This window comes from Carlito syrichta, unplaced genomic scaffold (assembly GCF_000164805.1).
Source record: "Carlito syrichta isolate Samal-C Ts95f unplaced genomic scaffold, Tarsius_syrichta-2.0.1 Scaffold305148, whole genome shotgun sequence".
NCBI classification, from domain to species: domain Eukaryota; kingdom Metazoa; phylum Chordata; class Mammalia; order Primates; family Tarsiidae; genus Carlito; species Carlito syrichta.
The window spans coordinates 9,253-32,956 of record NW_007249244.1 but is presented as its reverse complement, the minus strand read 5'-3'; the positions used below and the strand labels follow the sequence as shown (position 1 = coordinate 32,956).

The 23,704-nt window shown below is 39.8% G+C and overlaps 1 protein-coding gene across 2 annotated transcripts in view; it reads left to right on the top strand.

The window, feature by feature from the left end:
- STAC (SH3 and cysteine rich domain) overlaps positions 1–13,175 on the top strand; it is a 158,763-nt gene extending 145,588 nt beyond the window's left edge. For both annotated transcript variants that reach the window (XM_008061210.2, XM_008061209.2), the window contains one exon: positions 11,384–13,175. In XM_008061210.2, coding sequence (XP_008059401.1) covers positions 11,384–11,482 — 99 coding nt within the window. In that variant the 3' untranslated portion in view covers positions 11,483–13,175. The remainder of the gene's footprint in view (positions 1–11,383) is intronic.
- Positions 13,176–23,704: the final 10,529 nt, after the last annotated feature.

The window sequence follows — 23,704 nt, the reverse complement described above, 5'->3', positions numbered from 1 at the left end:
CAGAGGTTTTGGTAAGATGTTTCTTCATTTTCATTTGTTTCCAGGAATCTTTAAATTTCTACTTCGATTTCAGTGTTGACCCAGTAGTTGTTCAGCATCATGGTGTTTAGTGTCCATGTCTTTGTGGGCTTTGGGGAAATTTTGTTGGCGTTGGTATTTATTTTTATTCCACTGTGGTCTGAGAATGTGCATGGCAAGATTTCAACCTTATGATTTTGTTTATGCTTGATTTATGGCCAAGGATGTGATCGATATTGGAGTTCTTCCATGTGGTTTGAGTAGAATGTATATTCTATGATTGTTGGGTGGAATAATCTGTAGCTATCTAGTAAGTCCATTTGGTCAAGTGTCAAGTTTAGGTTCTGGATCTCCTTGTTGATTTTTTTGCCTTGATGATCTATCTAGGGCTGTTAGTGGAGTATTCAAGTTCCCTGCTATAATAGTGTTAGAGTCAATATCTTTTTTAAGTTTACTTAGTAGTTGATTTATAAATGTGGTGCTCCTGTATTGGGTGCATATATGTTTAGGATGGATATTTCTTGTTGATGGAGTGAACTTTTTATCATTATGCAGTGTCCTTTTGCATTTTTTTTAAAGGTTTTGTCTGATATTAAGATTGCAACTCCTGCCTCCTTTTGTGATCCATTTGCCTGGAAACTTGTTTTCCTTCCTTTAAGTCTGTGTGTGTTCCTTGTAGTGAGATGAGTCTCCTGGATGCAGCAAATAATTGGGTCGTGGTTTCTTATTCAGTTTGCCATTCTGTGTCTTTTCTGTGGTGCATTTAGTCCATTCACATTCAGGCTGATTATTGAAATGTGATTATTTCTCCCTGTCATCAGGTTCTTAAAAAGTTTTTTCTTTGTTTGCTTGTTTTCATTTGGCTTTGGGTTGATGTATGTATGTGTTTTCAAGTTTCTTGTTGCACTGTATTCTCTGTTGATTCTGTGCTCTGCTGTTCTCTTGGAAAGTGTGTGTCCATTCTTTTTTTTTTCTTTCTTCTGTGCTTAATACCTTTTTAAGTGTCTCCTGTAGAGCTGGTCTGGAAGCTGCATAATCTCTTTGAGATTGGGTGTCTGGGAAGGATTTGAATTCTCCATCACTGATGATGCTGAGCTTGGCTGGATAGGAAATTCTTGGTTGAAACTGTTTATCTTTGAGGACTTTGAATATAGTGCTCTGGTTCCTTCTTGTTTGTAGTGTTTCTGCTGATAGGTCTGCTGCTGTTCTGATTGGCTTTCCCTGGTAGTTAGTCTGACCTTTCTATCTTGCTGCCTTTAGGATTTTTTCTTTGTGCTTACCTTATGTAGGCAAATTATTATGTGTCTAGGGGTTGGTCTTCTCATTTGATGTCTTGTGGGGGGTTTTGTATCTCTTGTGCTTGGCTGGTCATATCTCTGGTGAGATGGGGAAAGTTTTCTTGGATTACCTCCTGGAATACTTGCTCCAAGATGTTCTCCATTTCTCTTTCTTCTTCTGAGATAACAATCAGACATAGTTCAACTTCTTGATATAACCACAAATTTCTTATAGATTTTTCTCTTTCTTTCTGAGTCTTCTTTCTAGGTTTTTTGCAGATCGGGTTAATTCCATGTTCTGGTCTTCAAGTTCTGAGATTTTGCCTTCAGCTAGATTTAATTCTGCTTTCCATGCTTGTCATCTTGTTGTTTATTTCCTGGATGAGAATTTTTTTGCCAAAATCTCTGTTACAAGTCCTTTCAGTGTTGCATCTTGTCTTTCTTGAGTCTTATTCACTCTTTCCATCTAGTCCCTAATCCCTGTCATATTCTGAAGCCAGTTATTGGTGACTTCCTTTGTTTGGGCACAAAGGTCTGATTTTTCAGGAGTTTTGTCTTTGGTACACTTAAAATTCCCTGAGGTTTTCCTTTGGTTTTTCCTCATTTGTAACAAATCTCTTGTTTTTCTCTTTAGTTCTGTTATTCAGTTTCAGTGGAAGAGGTTTTCCCTTCTGATGTTTGCTCAATTCTCTATTCTTCCCTGATCCAGGCTCTGTATTTGTTCTATTTTGAAATAAGATGGTGGATGGGAAGCTTTGCTATCTCTTGTAGTTTTTGAAATTTGAATAAAGCAGGGGATGGGGCACTAGGATTCCAAAACTACTTGCAAATTACAATATTCACTTATTGTGATATGTGTTCCCTGAGACCTACTCCACCTCCACTACCACTCTATATGACAGTGCAAAGCAGAAACTAATGCAAAAAACAATTGAATACACAGACATAACACATACCCCCAAACAAACTAGAATAACAACAAAGTGAAACAAAACAAACAAACAAAAAATTCCAAGAAAACTAAACACACACACACACACACACACACACACACATGCCTCACACCAAGTGAATAGAGAAGAAAAACAGAAAGACCCAGAGGGGGAAAAAAAAGGAATTTAGGTCAAATCCTCACATATATTGACACACACCTTAAACTATAAAAAATGAAAATAAAAAAACCCAGAAGAACAAAGGGGCAAAAACAAACCAACAACAACAACAAAACTGAAAGATGAACTCTCAATCATTCACATACAAACATAAACAGAAAATGACAACTAAAAGAAGAAAGAAACAGAAAAAGAAAAGAAAAAAGTTGGAAGGAATGCAGATCAAACCCTCACGTATACATTCATGCACAAAGGAAAAATATTTTTTTAATATTAAAAATATATTTTAAATGGATGAACTGACAAACAGTAACAAAATTTTTTTAAAAATTTTTTTAATGGAAAATTTAAAGAAAAACCTGCTTTTTCATGGGAGGCTCTGTAATTGTTCCTCTAGTCAGGCCTCTCCTGCAGAGCCACCTCTTTCACTCTCTTCATGTTGGGAGCAAAGAAGGAGAAGGGGCAGTGGAGGCAGGTGAAGCCGCAGTCCCCCCACTCTCGTATGGTCAGGGAGATCTCCACTGAGGAGGTACAGGATTGTCTCTTCCCCAGGTATATACTTGCAGGGGGTGCCCCAGCCAGGCCTATCCTGGAATGGGGTTCTCCTATTGAGACTGATGTCCAGGCTCCACCTGGATTTGTCTCTCTCAGTTGTGGCCCAGCTGTGTGAGTCTGGCATTTAGACAATTGCTGGGTAGGAGGGGGTTTGGGTTGGCCCTGGACTCACCTCTGATCTCTTTGGAGTTCTTCCTCATCCTTTTTTGGCTATACTCTTCGTCCCACAGCTGGATCCGGGTAGGGGATGGGATACCTGGAATTCAGCACTCATCAGGTCCCTCCAATGTCCGTGCTTTCAGGATATTCCCTCTGGATCACAATCAATCCCTGAGTAGTTGATCTGCCAGTCACAGAGATCGGGTCTGTTGCTCCATGGTGAGCAAGTCAGAGCACTTTCCTGCCCTGCCTTCAAGATAGTGGTGGGGTGTCTCCCTTGTCCTCCTCCATGGGACTTTGCCTCTGGACTCCCTCTGTAGCCCCTGCTGCCAGTGGCCTGCCAGGTTCTGAAGTGGTGAGGCAAAGCCAGGAGGCAGCAGTCTCTCTCCTGCTGCAATGGTGAGGGAGAGCCTGGGGCGATAGTTTCTCCCCACAGCTTTTTTGCAGAAAAACTTTTGTCCATTTAAGAAAAAATAATGGCTCTCAGCTTCTGCAACCTAGGAAGAGCCAGGGAAGAAGCAGAGAAGCTGCAGCACCAGCTGTTGCACCAGGGGCCTGGCCATTTGCTTGCAAGCCCCCACTTAGACAGTATCTCCCAGCATTTTCTTCCCAGGGAGGGTTTGTAGATTAAAAAAAAAAGAAAAGAAAAGCTAGAAAAAGTGGTGCTCAGCTTCTGCATCCTGGGAGTTGCTAGAGTCCAAGCCCAGCAGCTGTGGCACCAGCCGTTGCACCAGTCGATCCCTGGCTGCTAGCTCCCTAGCCCTCACTGAGTCAGCCACTCACATGCCCACTCACTCACAGCAGGTACACAAAATTTTCCATACACTCACTCACTTACATGGGAACTCGCATAGTCCGACTGGCTCGGCCGCCATCTTCCCTATCAACAGACTTGTATAGTTCTTAATGTATTCTGCCAAATTATCTCCAGAAAGGTTGTGCAAATTTACACCCATGCTAGCTGTTGAGAATATTCAGGTCACCACATCCTTGCCAGAACTTTTACTATTTTTTGACGTCTGTAATTTTAATAGATGAATATTATTCTATGTTAACCTGCATTTCCTGAATGGTTGCAGGGATTGAAATTTTATCTCATAAATATCAGACATCTGTTTACTTGTTTGTTTGTTTTTAATCATCTGTTTTGTACTTTGACCATTTTCTTACACTAGCAAAAAAAACTTTTCTGTCTCTCAAGAATGTTTATACTCTACCATATGTGGATTACATTTCCCCCAGTTTATCATTTTCCTTTTGATATTAATGCTTCTTCCAGGAGCTTAATAATTCTTTGGTTGGTCTCCAGTTCACCATATTTCCCTTAGAGTTTTAATCCCTTTATCATTTTTCATCTCTCTGTACTTCTCCCTAAGAGAATGTTTCCAGATAGTCCCCACTTTACTTTGATTTTCTGAATTTCAATTCAGTCTTTCATTACTTCTAACATGGATTTTAATTTAGTATTTATTTCCTTGTAGATTTTTCTGACCAGTCCGCCCTTTTCTTCTATAGCATATTTTCTTTGCATTTGTCATTACATCAGCTCTTCACCTCATGAAATCCTCTCCACATAACATCTAGGCCAAGTCTTCCTTCAACCTACTGCATCCAGTATGTCTAGAATCTTTCAGACAGCTGTGCATTTTTCTTGCAGTATTTTTTGATGTTTTTTAGCAACAGTCTTGATCCTTTCATCTTGTAGTGGGCAGAATAACAGCTCTCAAAGATGCCCATGTTCTAATCCCCAAAATTGTTACTTTCTATGGCAAAAAGAACTTTGTAGATGTGATTAAGTTAAATATCTTCCAGTGGAGAGATTATTGGATTATCCTAAAAATTTAGATGATCCTAAATTTTCTGAGTGAGCCCAGTGTAATCACAGAGATGCTTAGAAGAGGGAGACAGAAGGGTCAGAGTCAGAGAAGAGAATGAGACAATGGAAGCAGAGGTCAGAGAGATTTCAAGATGCTATGATGCTGGACTTGAAGATAGAGGGAGGAGCCATGAGTCAAGAAATGCATGTGGCCTCTAGAGCAGGAAAAGACAAGGAAACTGATTTTCTCTTAGAGCCTTCAAATAAAATGCAGTCCTTCCAGCACCCTATTCTTAGGATATCTGTCTTCCAGAACTATATGATAATAAATTTGTGTTATTTAAGGCCACCAAATTTGGGGTACTTTATGATTGCAGCAATAGGAAGCTAATATTGATTTCATGCAAAATGGAGTTCGTAGATGTGATGAAGGTTATGGACCCTGAATTGGAGCCATGTCCAGTTTGGCTAAGTGAGCCAAATCAAATCAAAGAGCCCTTGAAAGCAGATATGTATCTGGGAGATGCAGCAGAAAATGGCAGAGGAGAAATGAGGCAGAAGGTAAGTCAGAGAGAGATAAAGTATGAGAAGGGTTCAATCTACCATTACTGGATTTGAAGATAGAGAAAGGACACCACAAACTAGAGAATGAGGGAGGTCTCTAGAAGCTGAGAATGATCCTTGACTGACAGTCAGCCAGGAAACAGGAATCTCAGTCCTCCAGTCATGAGGAACTGAACTCATCAACAACCTAAATGAGCCTGGAATTAAATTCTCCCCTAGAGAAATAGAAAGAAATAGTGGAATCCTGTTGACTCCCTGATTTGGCATGGTGAAATCCAGAGCAGAGAAAACAGGCTGAGCCCACCAGACCTACAGAACTGTAACATAATAAATTGTGTTATGCAAAGCCACTAAGTTTATGAAAATTTTTTATGACAGCAAACTAATACCCATATCAAGTTACAAAATTCAAATTGAACCAGGCTCAGTGGCTCAGCCTATATATAATCCCAGCACTTTGGGAAGCTGAGGTGAGTGGATTGCCTGAGCCTGCAGGTTTAAGACCAGCCAGGCAACTTGGCAAGACCTTGTCTCTACAATAAGTCAAAAATTAGCCAGGAGTGGTAGCGTGCACCTATAGTTCCCATTACTTGGAAGGCTGAGGCAGAAGGATCACCTAAGCCCAGCAGGTCGATGCTGGGGTGGCCGTGAGTGTGCCACTGCACTCCAACCTGGATGACAGAGTGAGACTCCAACTAAAAAAAAAAAAAAACTCAAATTTACTCAACCTCAAAGGTATATTTTACTCATATAACAAAGGGTCTGATAGAGGACAATTCTCTTGAGTTGGTAATTCAGTGGTTTGATCCCATGATTAGAGAGCCAAATCTCTGCTTCTGCTCTGCCATCCTTGAAATGTTAATTACCTCCTCTAGAGGTCACAGATGGTTACAGCCACTCCAAGAATCCCTTCCAGACATAGAAAGAGATTTTCTTCCTAATGCATCTCTTTTAAAAGGAAAACAAACTTTCCCAGTAGTCCTCTAGCAGATATTTTGTCCCGTTTCGTTGACTGGAACTAAGTACCATGCAAACCACTAAGAATCACTAAAAAGAAGGATAAAAACAGACTTGGAGCAATTCAATTTACCTGAGTCACATAGGAAAGGATGGGCAACAGAACAAAAGTCAGGACTCTGCTGCATGGGAAAAGGGAAAAAATGACTCAGTGTCAATCAGCAGTGTTTCCCTCAAGCACTTTAGTTATCCTCGAACAAGGAGTGATTGATGCAGAACTATTTCCCAGCTGAAAAGATGAGTGGTTTATTCTGAGTCCAGTTGAGTTTCCACCAAATTCAAAAGCCAGAGAAGGGACATGGATGAGTGGTCTTAAAGTAATTTAATAATAATTAATTGAACCAAGATTGAACATTGGGTGTTAAAGTTGAATTCCAAAGCAAAGACCTTCAACCCATTAGAGTCTACACTCTGGGGAATGACATTGGGAAGAAATGGTGTAAGTCTTTTAAAGTCAGAAGATCACAAACTGTCTATATCCCATATTTAAAAAGCAAATTCTCTGTAAGGAGCTGACCATAGCTGGGTTTGATGGGTAGATAAGCACTGAGCTGGCTGGAGATGGTGTACCATGAATGTGGGGTGCATCTGCTTTGTGTATGCTGCACCTACCTTGGTATTATGATGACCAGTTCACCACTGCTACACACGCATGATGTCCTCAAGTCAGCTCTGCACTGTTCCAGCAAGCTGGCTGGGCAAGTCAAGATTTGAAAGCATGGGGAAAAAAATGTGTCTAATCTTCAGGAAGTTTTCAGGTTAGAGAGAGTGGAAAGATAGAGAAAGAACAGGTTGCAAGAGAAGAAACAGAGAGATATAGATGGGAAGTGAGGCAAAGGAAGAGGAGAGAAGAAGAAGAAAAAAAAAGAACTGTTTTAAATAAATCAGAATGCCTCTTTCTTCTGCTTAAAATCCTTTAACACCCTTCTAGTTAATACTAACAATTATGTTTGCCCTTTTTCTAAGCTGCAGAGCTCTGAGTTTTGTTCTGTATCTACCTATATCTTACATGACTTAGGCAATCTAACTGAATTGATTGAATCTGTCCCATTTTCCTTTCTGTGGTGATTTTAGTGGTTGGCTTGTGGCTCAGTTCTACTCAATGATTTAAGAGTTTAAAGGTCAACCAAGGGTCTTAGCAGCGTTTAGCATGGTTTGCATTTCCTCCATACTCTTGTCCCTGACAGCATTTGTGGTTTCATCTCACACCCCTTACACCCTTCATCTCTGTTTCGACTACACAACTTTTTCTGTCACCCCAAAGTGTCACAATCTCTTGATTCTAGAATTTGTGCTTATTCTATTCCCATTTTCCTCCCTCCCACAACACCTTTCTCTCTTTATTTAAATATCACTTCTTCAAGAAGGACTAGGCTAGATCAGGTTGCCATATATATTCCCATTAGCACCCTTGTCTTCATTCATTAAGTCATGCAAAAAAAAATTAGTGTTTTCTGTTGTCAGTCAGATTGCCAAGTGTTGTCTATGGGATAATCAGTCATCAAAACAGGCAGGGCTCTTGCACTCACTACATTTGTGATTACTCAATGAATGTCTGTCTTTCCAGTTGTACCAGAAACCTCTCTGAGGACAGAAATCTGTCTGTTGTATGTTTCACTAATTTGCCAGCTTCTGAAATAGTATCTAGCACATAGTAGGTATCCAATAAAAAGTTATTAAATGAATATGAATAAATATGTGTAAACAGGGAATTGAGGATCCTTAGACAATGGAAGTATCTCTAACTGAGCCTGATGAGTAAAACATTTCTGCTAGGGTGACCAACTGTCCTGTTGTTTCAGTTTGGGGATTGAAGGGTTTCCCAGGACTTGGGACTTTCAGTGCTAAAGTTAAGAAATTCCTGAGCAAGCCAAGACTTGGTCACCCTATTTTTGACCCTCCAACCCACAGGATCTCCTCTAGTTGTCTTCACCTGCCACTCTTTTCTACCCATAATTAATCTGCTAGGAAAATCTTTCCATTCTGCCTTCAAATGAAAAGAAATATTTCCAGCTTTGCCATTGTTTCCTTAAAAGGTAGATTCTCAATGTTGGGAGGTTGAGTATTTTACCACACAAATTTTAAACTCTAGACCCTTCGTTTTTGGTTAGAGTGAAAGCTGTTGAAGACTGTGTTCAGCCATTTGTACTCATCATCTTTTCCAGTTTTCCTTAGCCTCTTCATTTATTTGCTTATTGTCTGCTACTAAGACTGTCCAAGCAGTACAGTGTGGGTGCAGAACTTCTCATCCTTACAAGGGTATCCAAAATCAAATCACTCTAGAGGTGCAAAATAAGCCAATACATTCAACAAAGCATGGATCATTGTGCTTCTTGGTTTCCTATTTCTGAGACACTTCCAAACAAGTCTTCTGCAGCCTCTATCAAGCAGTGTTTTTCTTCCACATTGAAACCCTGAAAGAAAAAAAGGGAAAAGCAAAGGTCTATCTCATACACGGGTACACATTTGAACCTTCAATGGATTTTTTGCTCCAAGAACTGAAATTTACTCTTCATAGAAATGATGGAATCCTCTGAAAATGACCCAAAAGGCCAATGAAGATGCAAATTGCAGTCCACTTTTTGTTTGTTCCAAGGCATAGGGAAGTGGAATAAAACTCTTAGCCCTGGTCAGAACTCCAATATTCTGATTCCTTTTAGTATTCTCGCTACTCAACGTCACCATGATACAGCATCTATGTGTGCATGTGTCAGTGTATTGTTTTCAAATTTGATTTTTATTTAAATATTAACATTGAACATGTTTTAAATAGACACTCAGAACAAGTCTATACAAGGAGGCAGGTGTTCAGCTTTTTATTGATGCTGACTGGTAGGACTGATATATTAACAGTTACTGTCAATAAGGAAGAAAACACACTTGGCAGATTTTAAAGGTAAATCCCCTTCTTAAGGCATTTTATGGGTTCTTTCAAAACACATACTCTGGGCATATCACTGGGGCCTCTCCCCTCTAGTGTTTCTAGCATGAGCAATGGCAGGTCTCGGCTTTTGAAAATCAGGTAGTCTGCCTACCTTCCTTCTGGGATCATCTTTGACCATATACCTGGTCTTCGTGAAACAGTCAACACATGCGCCACTCTTTTTTTATATATAACTTTTTATTTTAAAGATGTGAGATACAATGCAGGGTTAGGTATACAAATGTTCATTATGCAGGTACCCTTGATGAGGTGGGAACCCATCCTTTGGCAGTTTCCCACCACTGCCAATCCCCCCCCCAACAGCAGTTTTCCACTACTGCCAGTCCCACCTTCCCTCCCTTGCCAGTTTCCCACTACTGCCAATCCGTTTCTTATAGTATTATGATAATTGTTCAAGGTCTGCTTATGAGTGAGAACATATGGTACTCTGTTCTTTGTTTCTGTAGTAGATCACTGAGTATGATAGATCCAAATCCATCCAAATTGCTGCAAAGTCCATATGTTTGTCCTTCTTTATGGCTGCACAATATTCCATTTTGTATATGTACCACATTTTTTTAATCCAGTCCGGTTTCGATGGACAGTACAGTTGGTTCCATGTTTTTGCTATTGTGAATATTCATGCTCTACTCTTACAAATTAACTCCTCTTCACTGTTTGAGTCTCTTTCTAGTCAAGTTTCTCACACAATAAATTTCTGAAGCATGAGTCGGATACCAGTCCATTGTTATACCCTGAGTTACAGGAGTCATAAATCAAGTTCTTTAAGTGATCTCTTCATGTCTCTTATTTGATGTGATGGAAGAACCCACTATGGTGGCTCTTGGAGCCCTGCTCACATCCTGTTCATTAGGCAGGTACACCCATCTCCTGGTTACTATGCTAGCTACTAGCAACTCACAGCTGCCCTTCTCAGGGAGGCCTCTGTTAGAGAGCAGGAGCTGTTTCACCTGAAAGACTGATTGACATCGAATCCAAAAGGCCAGACTCCTTGCTTCAAAGTGAGACAACTCTGTGATGCAACTCATGCTCCAGAGTTACAAGGGGGATCAGGCTGAGCTAGTCTCCAGCTGAGACCCTATCCTTGCTTGGCCCCTTCCCCTATCCAATCCTTCATCCCTCACTTCCTGCCTTCTGAGAACATCCACTCAGTAAATCACTTGCACAAGGATCCCTGTCTAAGACTCTGTTTCTAGGGCATCCAACCTAAGACATCACCCATCACCCATGAAAGCAGATCAGTCAGGAGAAACTTGCAACACTGACAGTTCTCTTCACAAACCTCTTCTAACTCTCATCTGGCCATAGCCACCCTGAAGTGGCCTGTAGGTGATGAGTGGCAAGGGCATCCAAATGGATTTTTACCACCTCCTTTGTTGAGTCTTGCACAGGTGGCCTTACTTTGGCGTATTGGAAGCGTTCACATCTATTTGCTTGGAGCTAGGAATGAAATAATTCCCTTTGACTTTCTGATGTTATATGGGGCACATATAAAATTCCAAGCACGTGACAGGAATCTGATGAATGATGGCTATTATTTTGGTTCTTTAAAATAATATATTGAGAACTCATTGCATGCCACATGCCAGACTCTGTGATAAACATTATTATCTCATTCTGTCCTCACAATGACTCTTTAGGGGGTCACAGTATTGTTAATCTTCATTTTATTGATCCTCATTCATAAAGCTAAATCTCAGAAACCATTCAATATCTGGGCTTAGTTCCAAACCCAGGTTTCTGCCTAATTTTTTTTTTTCCAAGCTTTTACTCACAGTGCCAGTTTCCCACTCTGAAACTGCTCTCCCTTTTCCAATGTGTTGCTGCTATGACCTCAGTCAGCAATGATTCAAGTTGCAAGTTCCAGCTTCTTTCTCATTGACCCTAAAGTCTTTCATTTTTTTTTCTTCCTGGCAACCAGATCTGTGTGAGTTCTGAAGATGAACAAGATGGTTTTATGAGAGTCCTCAGTGGAAAGAAGAGAGGCCTCATCCCCCTCGATGTCCTAGAAAACATCTGATTATGACCCCTCCTCCTTTTGCAGTAGGCAAGCTCTGCTGCAATGCCGTCTGCCTCATCTCACACTGTGTCAACCCAGAGGAGCAGCCGCACTAACCCGGCCCCTGCAGGAAACAGTGAGACAAGACTCAAGGATCAGAGACTGTGGAGTAGCCACAAAACAGAAGGCCCGCCGCACAGCTCATTCAGGCTGCCCAAGGTGGGGACGAGGCTGAGAGAGTCGACTGGCAGAGCCATGCATAGCAGCAGCAGTAGGGCTGTGAGCCACAGCTGTCCCCCAGGACTAACTCCCTCCTTGTCCATGTGGTATAAGTTAACCTGCTGGAGAGTGCTCCAGTTTGCGGGGTGTCCCCAATGTGAGGTTCAGATTCATATAGCCAAGAGTTATTCTGGTCCCAGACCCCGGTCCCCAGTACCGGTCAATCAGTACCATCGCATTTCAGGCCCCCAGCATCAGGATGCTTTGCAGAGCGTCAAGAAGGCCTACTTCCTAGCACCCGACATTGCTTCCCAGGACCCCTTACTTTGCAATTGTGCTGCCGAGAGTGGCTGATTTGTTCTTTCTTTCTCTTTGGTTCTCTGAGTACGTCCTGATGATGTGCATTAGATGTGAGAGCTACATTGACATGGCACCAACTACAAAGACCTGAACTGTCCAAAGGTTGTTGATAAGCTGTCCTTCTGCTTCTCAAGTTGCCAATGGGGTTAACAGAGCAGGATAAGAAGCATAGATACAGAAGGAGGGGAAAGTGGGGGCAAAGTGAGCAAAGAGCCCTTATTTATTGAAGATTATACAGCCCTTTCAGTAAAAAAACCCTTTCCTGAAGGAGATGGAACTTAAGAAGAAAATGTGGCTAAAAGTCTCTATTTCACTGTAAATCCTCTGTACTGGAGGCAACATTTTCCCTTCAGGACTCCATTTTGGAAGTTGAGCCTACCTTGCAGGGAACCAGGAACATGGAGAGCAACCAACAATAGCATCTTAGAAGAAGTGTTGCCAAATTGGAATCATTCTTCTTTAGGACAGTATATTATTAAACCCTAGCTATTGTAAAATGGAAAAGAGTCCCAATGCTTCATCCCTCTGAAAGCAGAGGAACTTGAAACCTATTTAGCATCATCTAGGGGAATCCTTGTTACTCTGTACTTGTACTAATGTTTACAAGAATGCAATATACTGTGATGCCTTCCTCCCCAAGCCTCCTCCTAGCATTCAAACTTGCATCCTATTAGTCATTAATATGGTTAACTTCAATTTGCAATGGCCTTGGAATCAATATCAGTTTGATGTATTTTATTACAGAGCAATAAAATCATTAGGACAATGGTTTTTAAATGACTTCGGTGGATGCATCCTATGCATGTAAGCATTATTTCCCAAACCAAAGCATCATAAGTCTCTCTCATTTTTTTTCCTACTGAGTGTGAAGTTGGAAACTGAGAGGCGCTGGCTGCTGGTTTCACAGAAGTTTGGATGCCTTACTCTTATTTTAAAGCCAACATCCAGAATTTCCCTCCTCTCTAATGCCACATGCAAAGTCAGGTGTACAAAGTCAAGATGGAGTCTTTGAGAGCCAGGATTCTTTGGATCATATGACTGTCTTTCTGTAAAATTAAATGCCAAGTAAAAAAACTCTTTGCCTCTAATTCAATATCCTATTTAATAAAGATAACACAGTGGCTGGAAGGAGCATACAAATCATGTGTCCTGATTTCTTCCTTCTGTTGCAATATTCATCGAAGTTTTTTGGTACAGTGTTGTCATGTCATATGCACATTTAATTGCATTTTTAAAAATTCAGTTTGACTTTTGAGGTTGAATAAAGGGAGAATATAGTAGCCAACCTGCAAGATAGTTGCTCAATGATTCCTAACGCCTCATATCCTTGCCTTTGTGTAGTCTTCTCCTATACTGAATCAGGGCTGATTTTATGTGACCAATAGAATACAGCAGAAGTAATACTACATGACTGTCTTGGCTCATCTTCTGTAGCTGAGACTGGAGAATTTGCAAAAGAAAGGATATTTATTTGGCTCATGATTCTAGAGGTAGGAAGTCCAAGAAGCATGGTGCTGGCATGGTGCAAGCATGCTGCTTGGCTTCTGGTGATGGCCGCATGCTGCTACATAACATGGTGGAAAAGCAGAATAGAAAGCAGATATGTACACACAGAGAGAGAGAGAGAGAGAGAGAGAGAGAGGGAGAGAGAGAGACTAAACACAAGGAGCAGCCTCAATTTTTAACAACTTGCTCTTGCAGTAACTAATTTAGTCCCACAAGAATAAGAACTCACAACTACAAGACAACATTAATCTATTTATGATGGATTCCCCCCATTATGACCCAAACACTTCTTATTAGACCCCAACTCCCAACACTGCCACATAGTAATCAAATTTCAACATGAGTTTCAAAGGGAACAAGTCATATTTAAACCATAGCAGTGGCATCTGAGGCTAGGTCAAAAAAGTCCTTGATCTCCTGGAACACTCATTCTTGGAACCGTGGTATATTATAAGACTCTTACCTACCCTGAGGCCACCATGCAAGAGAGACCCAGTAGAAAGACCACACATTTCAGCAGCTGAGATCCCATACCACAGAGCAGAGATGAATCAGTCCTGCTAAGCCCTGCCCAAATTACAGATTTGTGGGCAAGATAACTTTGTGGGAACTTTCTAAATCACTAAGCACTGGAGTGATTTGTTATACAGAAACAGATAACTGGGCAACCCCTTCGGGTCCCCTCTCACTGTGGGAGCTTTTCTGTCCTCTCAATAAATCCTGCTTTCAAAAAGAAAAAAAAGAGAGAAAGAAACATTACTGAAGCAAGGACTTTGTAACTTGAGTCAATGTCATAAAGAAAAAAAATTCTTACTGCACAATGAGGCCCAAAACTTTGCAATCATCAAGTATTGGCAGGCAATTAACCCTGCAGATACAAAATGTCTAGTGTTTCATAAAGATTTGGCATCATTCAGACATAAGGGAAAAGGCAAGATACTCCTCATAGCATAGATTGTCAGGAATGTTTCCACATACACAAATTTTAGGAGCCAGAGTTTTCCTCTGCTCCTGCCTGTCTGGAGAAATGATAAGCACAAGGATAGCTATGACCTACCAAAGTTTTAAAGATTTCCAAAACCAAAAAAAAAAAAAACTGAAAGAAAGACCACAGTTTTTGAATGGAGACGAAATGAAGATCTTAAGAGACGGATTCCGGTGAGGAGACAAAGATGGAGGGGAAAGTATCGATATGAAGAATCAAAATGGGGTCTAGAAAATATTCTTTATTATGTAAGTCTTGTGTTCCCTCACCACCTGCCCCTGCCTCCAGCTAAGGGAGGGTACACGTCTAGTTAAACCAATGAAACTGTGCATTATACTTCACCACAAATACTATAGAACTTGTATTTTTCATAGTAAATTTAAAATGAAGAACTGATTAAAGCTTCCTCAGAGCTCCAAGAGGTAGAGAATAGAATGGTTTTTTTACCCCCATCGCTAGCAGATGGCTACGGCACCTTTAATGTAGGCAGTGGGGCTACAAAGAGAGCCCATATTTAGATGTCCAGATGGCTACCAGTAGGATTGATTTCACAGACCACTTTTCCTCCACTACAATACACCAAACACACACACACACACACACACACACACACACACACACACACACACACACATATATCAAGTGGAAGAGTCTGGCATGTAGGATGCATATTTAAAGCAAGTGGTGGAGTGGCACATGGTAGAAGCTTGTTCTTTGGTATTAAAGGGAGAAAAATAAAACCAAGGAGATCGTAACACACAAAGATATGTTGGTGCCAAATATAGTTAAAAGGCCAAGAAAGGCACCCCTCAAATTTAAATGATGGTCCAGGTAACTGACTACTCCAAGAAGAAGAGGAAGAGGAAGACCCAAGAAGGAAGTCTACTGACCAGCCTCAACCTAGAGCCTGGCTCAGGCAGAGATGCAGCTGTGAAAAAGTGTTGTGTGTGCAAATAAAAGCTTAAATTTAAATAAAAGAATGTTACTTCTTTACTCAGTACTTCTAAAAGCCTTTAATTTGCTAAATCTTATGATAAATCCTCAAAAGGGGGATTTGAAATTGTTAAGCACCTATTAGAACAACATTCCAAGGAATATAGTTTGGAAAAGTCTGCAGTAGTGAATTATCATGTGATACAGGATCTCCTAATAGCCCCAGTGCCCTCCTCAAATCCCTTCTCTTCCTACATCTCACTGAGATACCTATAAAGTATTGAAAAGGACAAAAGCACAAAATCATAATAGTAAGTAAGGCTAATGACAATCTACTCCAGCCTCTGAGTCTGCAGAGAAATAAAGTAAAGTGGGAACTTGTGTACTCCAGGGCTGAAAAACTCCAGAGGAAGAGTAGTTTTATCACACTGATAGCTTTAGCTAACTTTCACCAGCAGGGAGTAGGATGTATAAATCTGGGAATAAAAGAAAGTTTAGCATTGCCCAAAATAGCAACCTTAAGAAACTGAGTGAGCAGGTGCACTCCACAAACTTATCACAAAACAAAAACTCTTAAAAATTACTCAGACAGAAAATTAAAGCTAGTTTAATGAACATCCTGTAACTGTCTCCTATGTTTTTCTCAGTTGCCATTTTGTTGTGTGTTATATACAACACCTGGTGTTTACCCTTAGAACATGTTTTTGCTTAGCTTCCAAAAAAGAGTTTAAAATAATCTTCAATCTTTAAAAGAGTCTTCAATTTTTACCCATACCTTGAAATCTTGGCAAGATAATAGCAATTTATTTTGAAACTATTAGCTCTCTTTTGAAACTTTTTTTTATCATCTTGTTGTGAAGCTTAGAACATCTTCCAGGTCTTCATGGAATCAGGACATACTGAAGTCCTGAAAATACACCCTGGAAAAGTACAAGACCTATTTCCAAGAACATGCATCATCATTAGAATTCCTCCACTGGCATTATTTACTCAGGTTTTCAGGTTACTTGCCTGATCCCATCTTTTTCTATGCGTGGTAAAATTTTTCTTTGTCTATCTTCTCCTTTACCAGCATCTTGAAAATCGTGTGCTTAGTTCATATGCTTTTATTTTTACTGAGTTTTTAAAAATCATCCAAGTTTATAAATTGTCCTCTGAGTTCATAATATACATATGAACTTATTATAGATAGCTATTGGCCATATTATAGATAGTTGCTTCCATTTTCATTCATTTCTAAATAGTCTGTAATTACAATTTTAATTTTTCTCTTAGATTTTTTTATTGTGTGCATGTTGGAATAAAACTACTGTGCATTATGATCATAAAATATGGTTTCTACTTTGAAGAACTAATTGGCATGTTATTTTGTGCTCTAATATATGATTCATCTCTATAAATGTTCAATGAATGCTGGGGGAAGCATCATTTTTACAGTATATAAAGACCAATGGGTATCTATTAAATAAAACCTTAATGAGTATAAGTTACTATATTCTCACTTATTTTTGCTCATGTGCTCTGTCAAAAACAAGAACACGTAACAGTGGGGCTGCAATAATCTTGCATGGAACTCCAACAACTTCCTTAGAACCAGCCTTGGAGGGAAGAAATAGCAGCCAGTGGTCTCCACTACAGCCTCCCTTCTACATGTGGGATGAATCACTTAGGTAATTTTCTAAGTAAACAATCCCTTTAACTCCCCAGAGCATACTGTAAAGGAACCACTTTTAAGTGAACAGTTTCCAAATGTATTCTTAGAAAACTTCAATATTGAATGCAGAGAACTTGAGTCACGGAATTTTGATACAAAATAAAAATTACAATGAAATCCATAATCATTGCTGAAAAGGTGGTAATGGTTGTTCTAAGAAACTCAAAGAACCTTATGAGTTTCTAATCATAACACATTGTATTTGTTTTCTTTCTTTCATATTGGGTATCTGAGAAGTGAAATACTTAAATATATCTTCCAATGGAGTGGTAATCCTAGAAGCACATAGCCAAAGCCAAAGGAGTGCATTTCTAAAATACATTCTAAAGTAAGTTTTCAAAAAGCTGGTAAATGGAGAAGGTAAACAAAGAAAAAGTAGGTTCAGGGTAAGCAATCTTATCCTGATAAGAATACCTCCTGCAGGGTAAGAATTCATTTATTCTTGACAACAATTCTGGGAACCAAGTCTTATTGTCCCCATTTTGCAGATGAAGAAACAGAGTTTCAGAAAGATTAGATCATTTGCCCAAGGTCACATAACTGATGAAAGGCAAAACCAGGTTTTGAACACGTAACAGCATTTCTAGTACTCCTAAGTGGCTGACTACTGAGAAGATTTTGTTGTAAAGTTAAATGTTGGAGTCGTTAAATGATAATCAGGCAATAATTATTATAAGTACCATGCCTTACTACATAGTTCATTGTTAATTATTTTCATGATCATAGTAATAATTTCAAGTTAATGAATTTATACATGATCATAGTAAAAAGCATACAGTGATGTAGAGATGTTTCCAGAAGATTTTCATTACACTTATAAATTTCCTAGATCCATGGGACACACCCTCAGCCTTGCAAACACAGAAATCTGATATGCCAGTGCAATGAGGAGAACTCCACCTGTCATAGTATCCTTGCATTTGCCAACCTCAAAAAAACCATATAAGTCCAGAATAATAATTTATGAATTGTCATTTTAAAATTTAGTTACTATGGTGATGGGCAAATTTTACCAGCCTATCCTACTTCCTCTCCCTGAGGGCAACTTCAGGAAATACCCTTTGGACTTGGAAGGGTGCTCAGTGACTATGGGAGTTAGAGGTGTGTTTGATAGCATCCAACCGACATAGCCTGAGAGAACCACATGCACAATAGGAATGGCCTTGCCAGTGGAACCCACCATATTGGATAGCTGTTGGACAAGATGTCCTCTCCTCAACTAGTGTTTACACTACCAGTACTCATTTTTGCACTGGTGATCTCACTTTGTCTATACTTCCATAACTGACTACCCCACTACTCAGAGACCCATTTCTAACTTCAAGGTAAGTCTTCCCATAGCTGAGGAGTGTCTCTTTTCAAGGTGAGTTTCTTCCTCTCTGATTTGATCATTTCTGTGCTGATTGTACAGTTTAATTTGCTGAAGGATAGTATACCCTCATATCCAAGGTCTCAAAAATTGGGTCTTGGTTTGGGGGCTATATCACAGCTCTGGGGAATACCACCTACAAGACTGGTAAGGATAAAAATCACATGATGAACTGATGAAGTATATTCATAATTAAGAGCCTCTAAATCTGGACTTTGCAAATCACAGCTGCTGCTTTCAAGATACAGATTTTTCTCTGGTCAATGTAATTGTGCTACAGTTTAAATATATTTTCCAAAGTTCATATGTCAAAAACTTGTTCTCCAATGCAGTGGTGTTTGCAGATGGGACCTAAGGTCATGGGGGCTCTGCCCTCATAAATGGATTAACGCCATTGCCTTGGGAGTTGGTTCATCCTCTCTCTTGCTTTCTCTTTGCCCTTCTGTCTTCCACCAAGGGATGACACATTAAGAAGTTCCCTACAAGATGCCAATACCTTGATATTGGAATTTTCAGCCTCCAGAACTGTGAGCCAATAAGTTTCTTTCTTTTTTTTTTTTTTTGAGTTGGAGTCTCACTCTGTCACCCAGACTGGAGTGCAGTGACCGCTCCCGGCCACCGCAGCCTTGACCTGCTGGGCTCCGGCTATCCTTCCGCCTCAGCCTTCCAAGTAGCCAGAATTACAGGCATGCGCTACCACGCCCAGCTGATTTTTTGATTTATTGTAGAGATGAGGTCTTGCTGCCCAGGCAGGTCTCAAACCCGCGGGCTCAGGCAATCCACTCACCTCAGCCAAGTTTCTTTCATTATAAATTATCCAGTCTTTGATATTCTGTTACAGCAGCACAAAATGAACTAAGTCACAATGGTTGTTATTTTTGCAGTGAAATCAAAAATATTTCTTACAGTCTACTGGAAAAGACTGCAATCACACAAGTAATATTGAAAATATGTGATTAGTGCTACAGTAGAGAAAGTATAGTGAATCACAAAACAGGCTGGAACTTTACTGTTTCCATTAGGAACAGGGTCGTCAAAAGTTCAAAGCTCTCATGCTAAAAATTTTCTCACTTTCCAAAAAGGCAATTTTAGATTGGAGGTAGTAAAGTGGTCAGGTGGCTTTTTAGAGCTTTCTTTTATAATTTTCAAACACTTCAGTTTCACTAGAACTTATGGACAATGATGGAGGGTATTTTGTAGAAATTGAGGTAGAGTTAGATTTTGTGAGAGTAAGACAATGTTTTGAACTTTTTGGTAGAAAAATTTTCAATACTGTGCTCCCTTCATGTTGAGGTCTTGAGCATTTGAGCAATATTAGTGGTATTAGTAGAACACTGTGTGGGATAGAGAAGCTGGTGAGGAAACAGAGACAAGGTTAGGTGGAGGCATAGTGGAGGGCCATAGAAGAGAAAGAATGCTTATTTATTTATGTTACATCTCATTCCAAGGAGGGTTTAGGTCTATATCTCATCTTCAGAGAAATGGCTCAAGAAGAGTAATTCATCTGGGTAAGACCCCATCCTTCCCATATCCATTGTGATGCTTAAGACCCCAGAAAAAGACTGTTGATAGAATAAGCATTAAAACATTATTAAGATGGATGCCAGATACAATTTCCATAAGAGTGTCTCCTGCATTTTCTAAGATTCTTGTAGTTGGACATTTTACGTTTAGGTCTTTAATTCATTTATAGTTGATTTTTGTGTATGGTGATAGGTAGGGGTCTTGTTTTAATCTTCTGCATGTGATCAGTCAGTTTTCCCAGCATCATTTACTGAACCCAGTGGTTGTTGGTGGAGGCTTTGTCAAAGATGACTTGGTTGAGAAAATGAGGTTTTGCTTCTGGAATCTCTATCCTGTTCCATTGGTCTATATACCTGCTCTTGTATCAATAACAGGCTGTTTTGATTATTGTAGATTTATAATAAAGTTTAAAGTCTGGAAGTGTGATACCTCTCACTTTGTGTCTTTTTTTTAACTTTTAATATTTTTATTTTAAAGATGTGGGGTACAATTTAGGGTTAGATATACAAATGATCATTATGCAGGTACCCTTTCCACTTTGTGTCTTTTGCTGAAGATTGTTTTGTCTATTTGTGGTCATTTATGTTTCCATATGAATTTCTGTATTGTCATTTCCAGGTCTGAGAAGAATGATACTGGTAATTTGATGGGTATTGTGTTAAATCTGTAGATTGCCTTGGGTTAGATGGACATCTTAACAATGTTGATTCTTCCAATCCATAAGCATGAAAATTTTTCCATTTGTTTGTGTCATCTTTGATTTCTTTGAATAGTATTTTGTAGTTTCCATTGTAAAGGTCTTTCACTTCTCTAATTAGGAAGATGCCAAGGTATTTCATTTTTTGTTGTTGCTATTGTGAATAGGGTTGTGCTTTTTTGTTTGGTTACCTGCCTGTTTGTTGTTGGGGTATAAGAATTTCACTGTCTTTTGCATACTGATTTTGCACCTTGAGACTTTGTGAAAGTCCTTGATCAGTGCAGGATTTTTGACAGATTATCTTGAATTTTCGAGGTATAGAAACATATCATCAACAAAGAGGGATAACTTGACTTCCTCTTTTCCTATTTGGATTCCCTTGACTTCCTTCTCTTGTCTGAAGGCTTTAGCTAGGACTTCCAACACTGTGTTGAACAGGAGGGGTGAAGAAACCATCAAAAGAGTGGGAAGACAGCCCACAGACTGGGAAAAATTATTTGCCAACTGTATATCTGACAAAGGACTAACACCTGGGATCTGCAAGGATCTCAAATATGACAAAAAGAAAAAAACAAACAACTTCATTAAAAACTGGGCAAAAGATATTAATAGATACTTCTCAAAAGACATACAAGCAGCCAACAGATACATGAAAAAAATGCTCAGCTTCACTAATCATCAAAGAAATGCAAATCAAAACCACACTGAGATACCTAACTCCAGTCAGGATGACCATAATCAATAACTCAAAAAAAAAAAAAAAAAAACCAAATGCTGGAGAAAAGGGAACACTTCTACACTGTTGGTGGGATTGCAAACTAGTACAATCTCTGTGGAAAACACGATGACAATTCCTAAAAGACCTAAATAACATCCTTCCATGTGACCCAACAATTCCCATTCTGGAAATATACCCAGAGGAACTCAAATCATTCTATGAAAAAATACATGAACTTATATTATTATTATTATTATTATTACAGCATTATTCACAATAGCAAAAACATGGAACCAATCATGCTGCCCATCATTAGTGAACTGGATTAAAAAAATATGGTACATATACACAATGTATTATTACACAGCCATAAAGAAGGACAAAATTATGGACTTCACAGCAACTTGGATGGATTTGGAGTCTATCATATTCAATGATCTATCACAGAAACAAAGAACTGAGTACCACATGTTCTCACTCATAAGCAGACCCTGAATTATTATCATAATACTATAAGAAAGGGATTGGCAGTGATAGGAAACTGTCAGAGGAGGGGGGGACACATTTCATCAATAAGGGTATCTGATCTCAAACTAGGTGAAGTGGGTACCAAAGTGAGGCCCAAACTTTACCTGACAATGACTATTTGTATACCTAACCCTGAATTGTGCCCCACATCTTTAAAATAAAATTTTTTTAAAAGACACAAAAAAATTAAAAACATTATTAAGACCAAAAAAAATACAGGTTTCTTCACAGAGAAGGGAACAAAGTTTTCAAAAAAATCACAGGCATCCTGTGATTTGGGCCAGACTCCTGTAATATTTATGATGTACCTCCCAAGATCCTTCCTGCTATAGAGAAAGCTCAAACACAAATCTATTCACCCCCAGTGCTGCCAACGTTGTTTTTCCATCTTTCAATCACAGGAGGAAAAAGTTAAAACCTTAAATACTAAGAAATTAGCTTATGACTCTGGCAGATATGTGATATTAAAACCATAAAATTCAAAGCAATGTAACAGTGTTAGGCAAATCATGTTGAGACAATGCTGGAAATAAATGTATGGGCTTCTGGGACCAAGAAATGCTTATTGTACTCAAGTACAGGAGAATCATCCATCTGAGGAATATTGTGTACTCTGCGAAAAGAGAAGTGGGATAATGAGGGTCCGAGAACTCAGCTGGGAAGACAGTAACACAAAGCAGAGCTGGACTCAGATGAGGTTCCAGATAGGGTAATGTGTGGGGTAAAGATGAGGCAGCGCCAGCTACTAAAGGATTACCAGCCGTGTAGCAAGATTGAGTAGGTTGCATTTCTCAGATCTGTGTCTGCTGAAGGAAGAAATACTTTAAAAACCCTTAATGGACTGGGCTCAGTGGCTCAGCCTGTCATCCCAGCACTTTGGGAGGCCAAGGTGAGTGGACTGCCTGAGCCTGCGGGTTCTAGACCAGCCTGGGCAACTTGGAGAGACTTTGTCTCTACAATAAATCAAAAATCAGCCAGGCATGGTAGCACGCACCTGTAGTTCCAGCTACTTGGAAGTCTGAGGATGAAGGATCGCCGGAGCCCAGCAGGTCGATGCCGGGGTGGCCGTAAGCGTGCCATTGCACTTCAGCCTTGGTGACAGAATGAGATTTCAACTAAAAAACAAAAAAATAAAAATAAAAAACCCTTGGTGGAGAGCCTGTCATACTCAGTGATCCATCACAGAAACAAAGAACAGAGTACCAGCCAGGCTCGGTGGCTCATCCTGTAATCCCAGCACTTTGGGAGGCCGAGGCGAGTGGGTTGCCTGGACCCGGGGGTTCAAGACCGGCCTGGTCAACTTGGCAAGACCTTGTCTCGCCAAAAAAAAACAAAAAACAAAAACTTTAAGAACAGAGTACCATATGTTCTCACTAATAAGCAGACCTTGAACAATTATCATAATACTATAAGAAAGGAATTGGCAGTAGTGGGAAACAGGGGAAGGGAGATGGGATTGACAGTTGAGGGAAACTACCGTGGGGGAGGAGCACACTTTATCAACTTGGGTGATTGCATAATTTGTATACCTAACCTGAATATTTGTTTATCTAACCCAGGATTGTACCCCACAGCTTTAAAATTAAAATTATTTTTAAAAAGCAAGAATCCATGCCAGGCCCGGTGACTCAGCCTGTAATCCCGCGCTTTGGGAGGCCAAGGTGAGTGGATTGCCTGAGCCTGCGGGTTC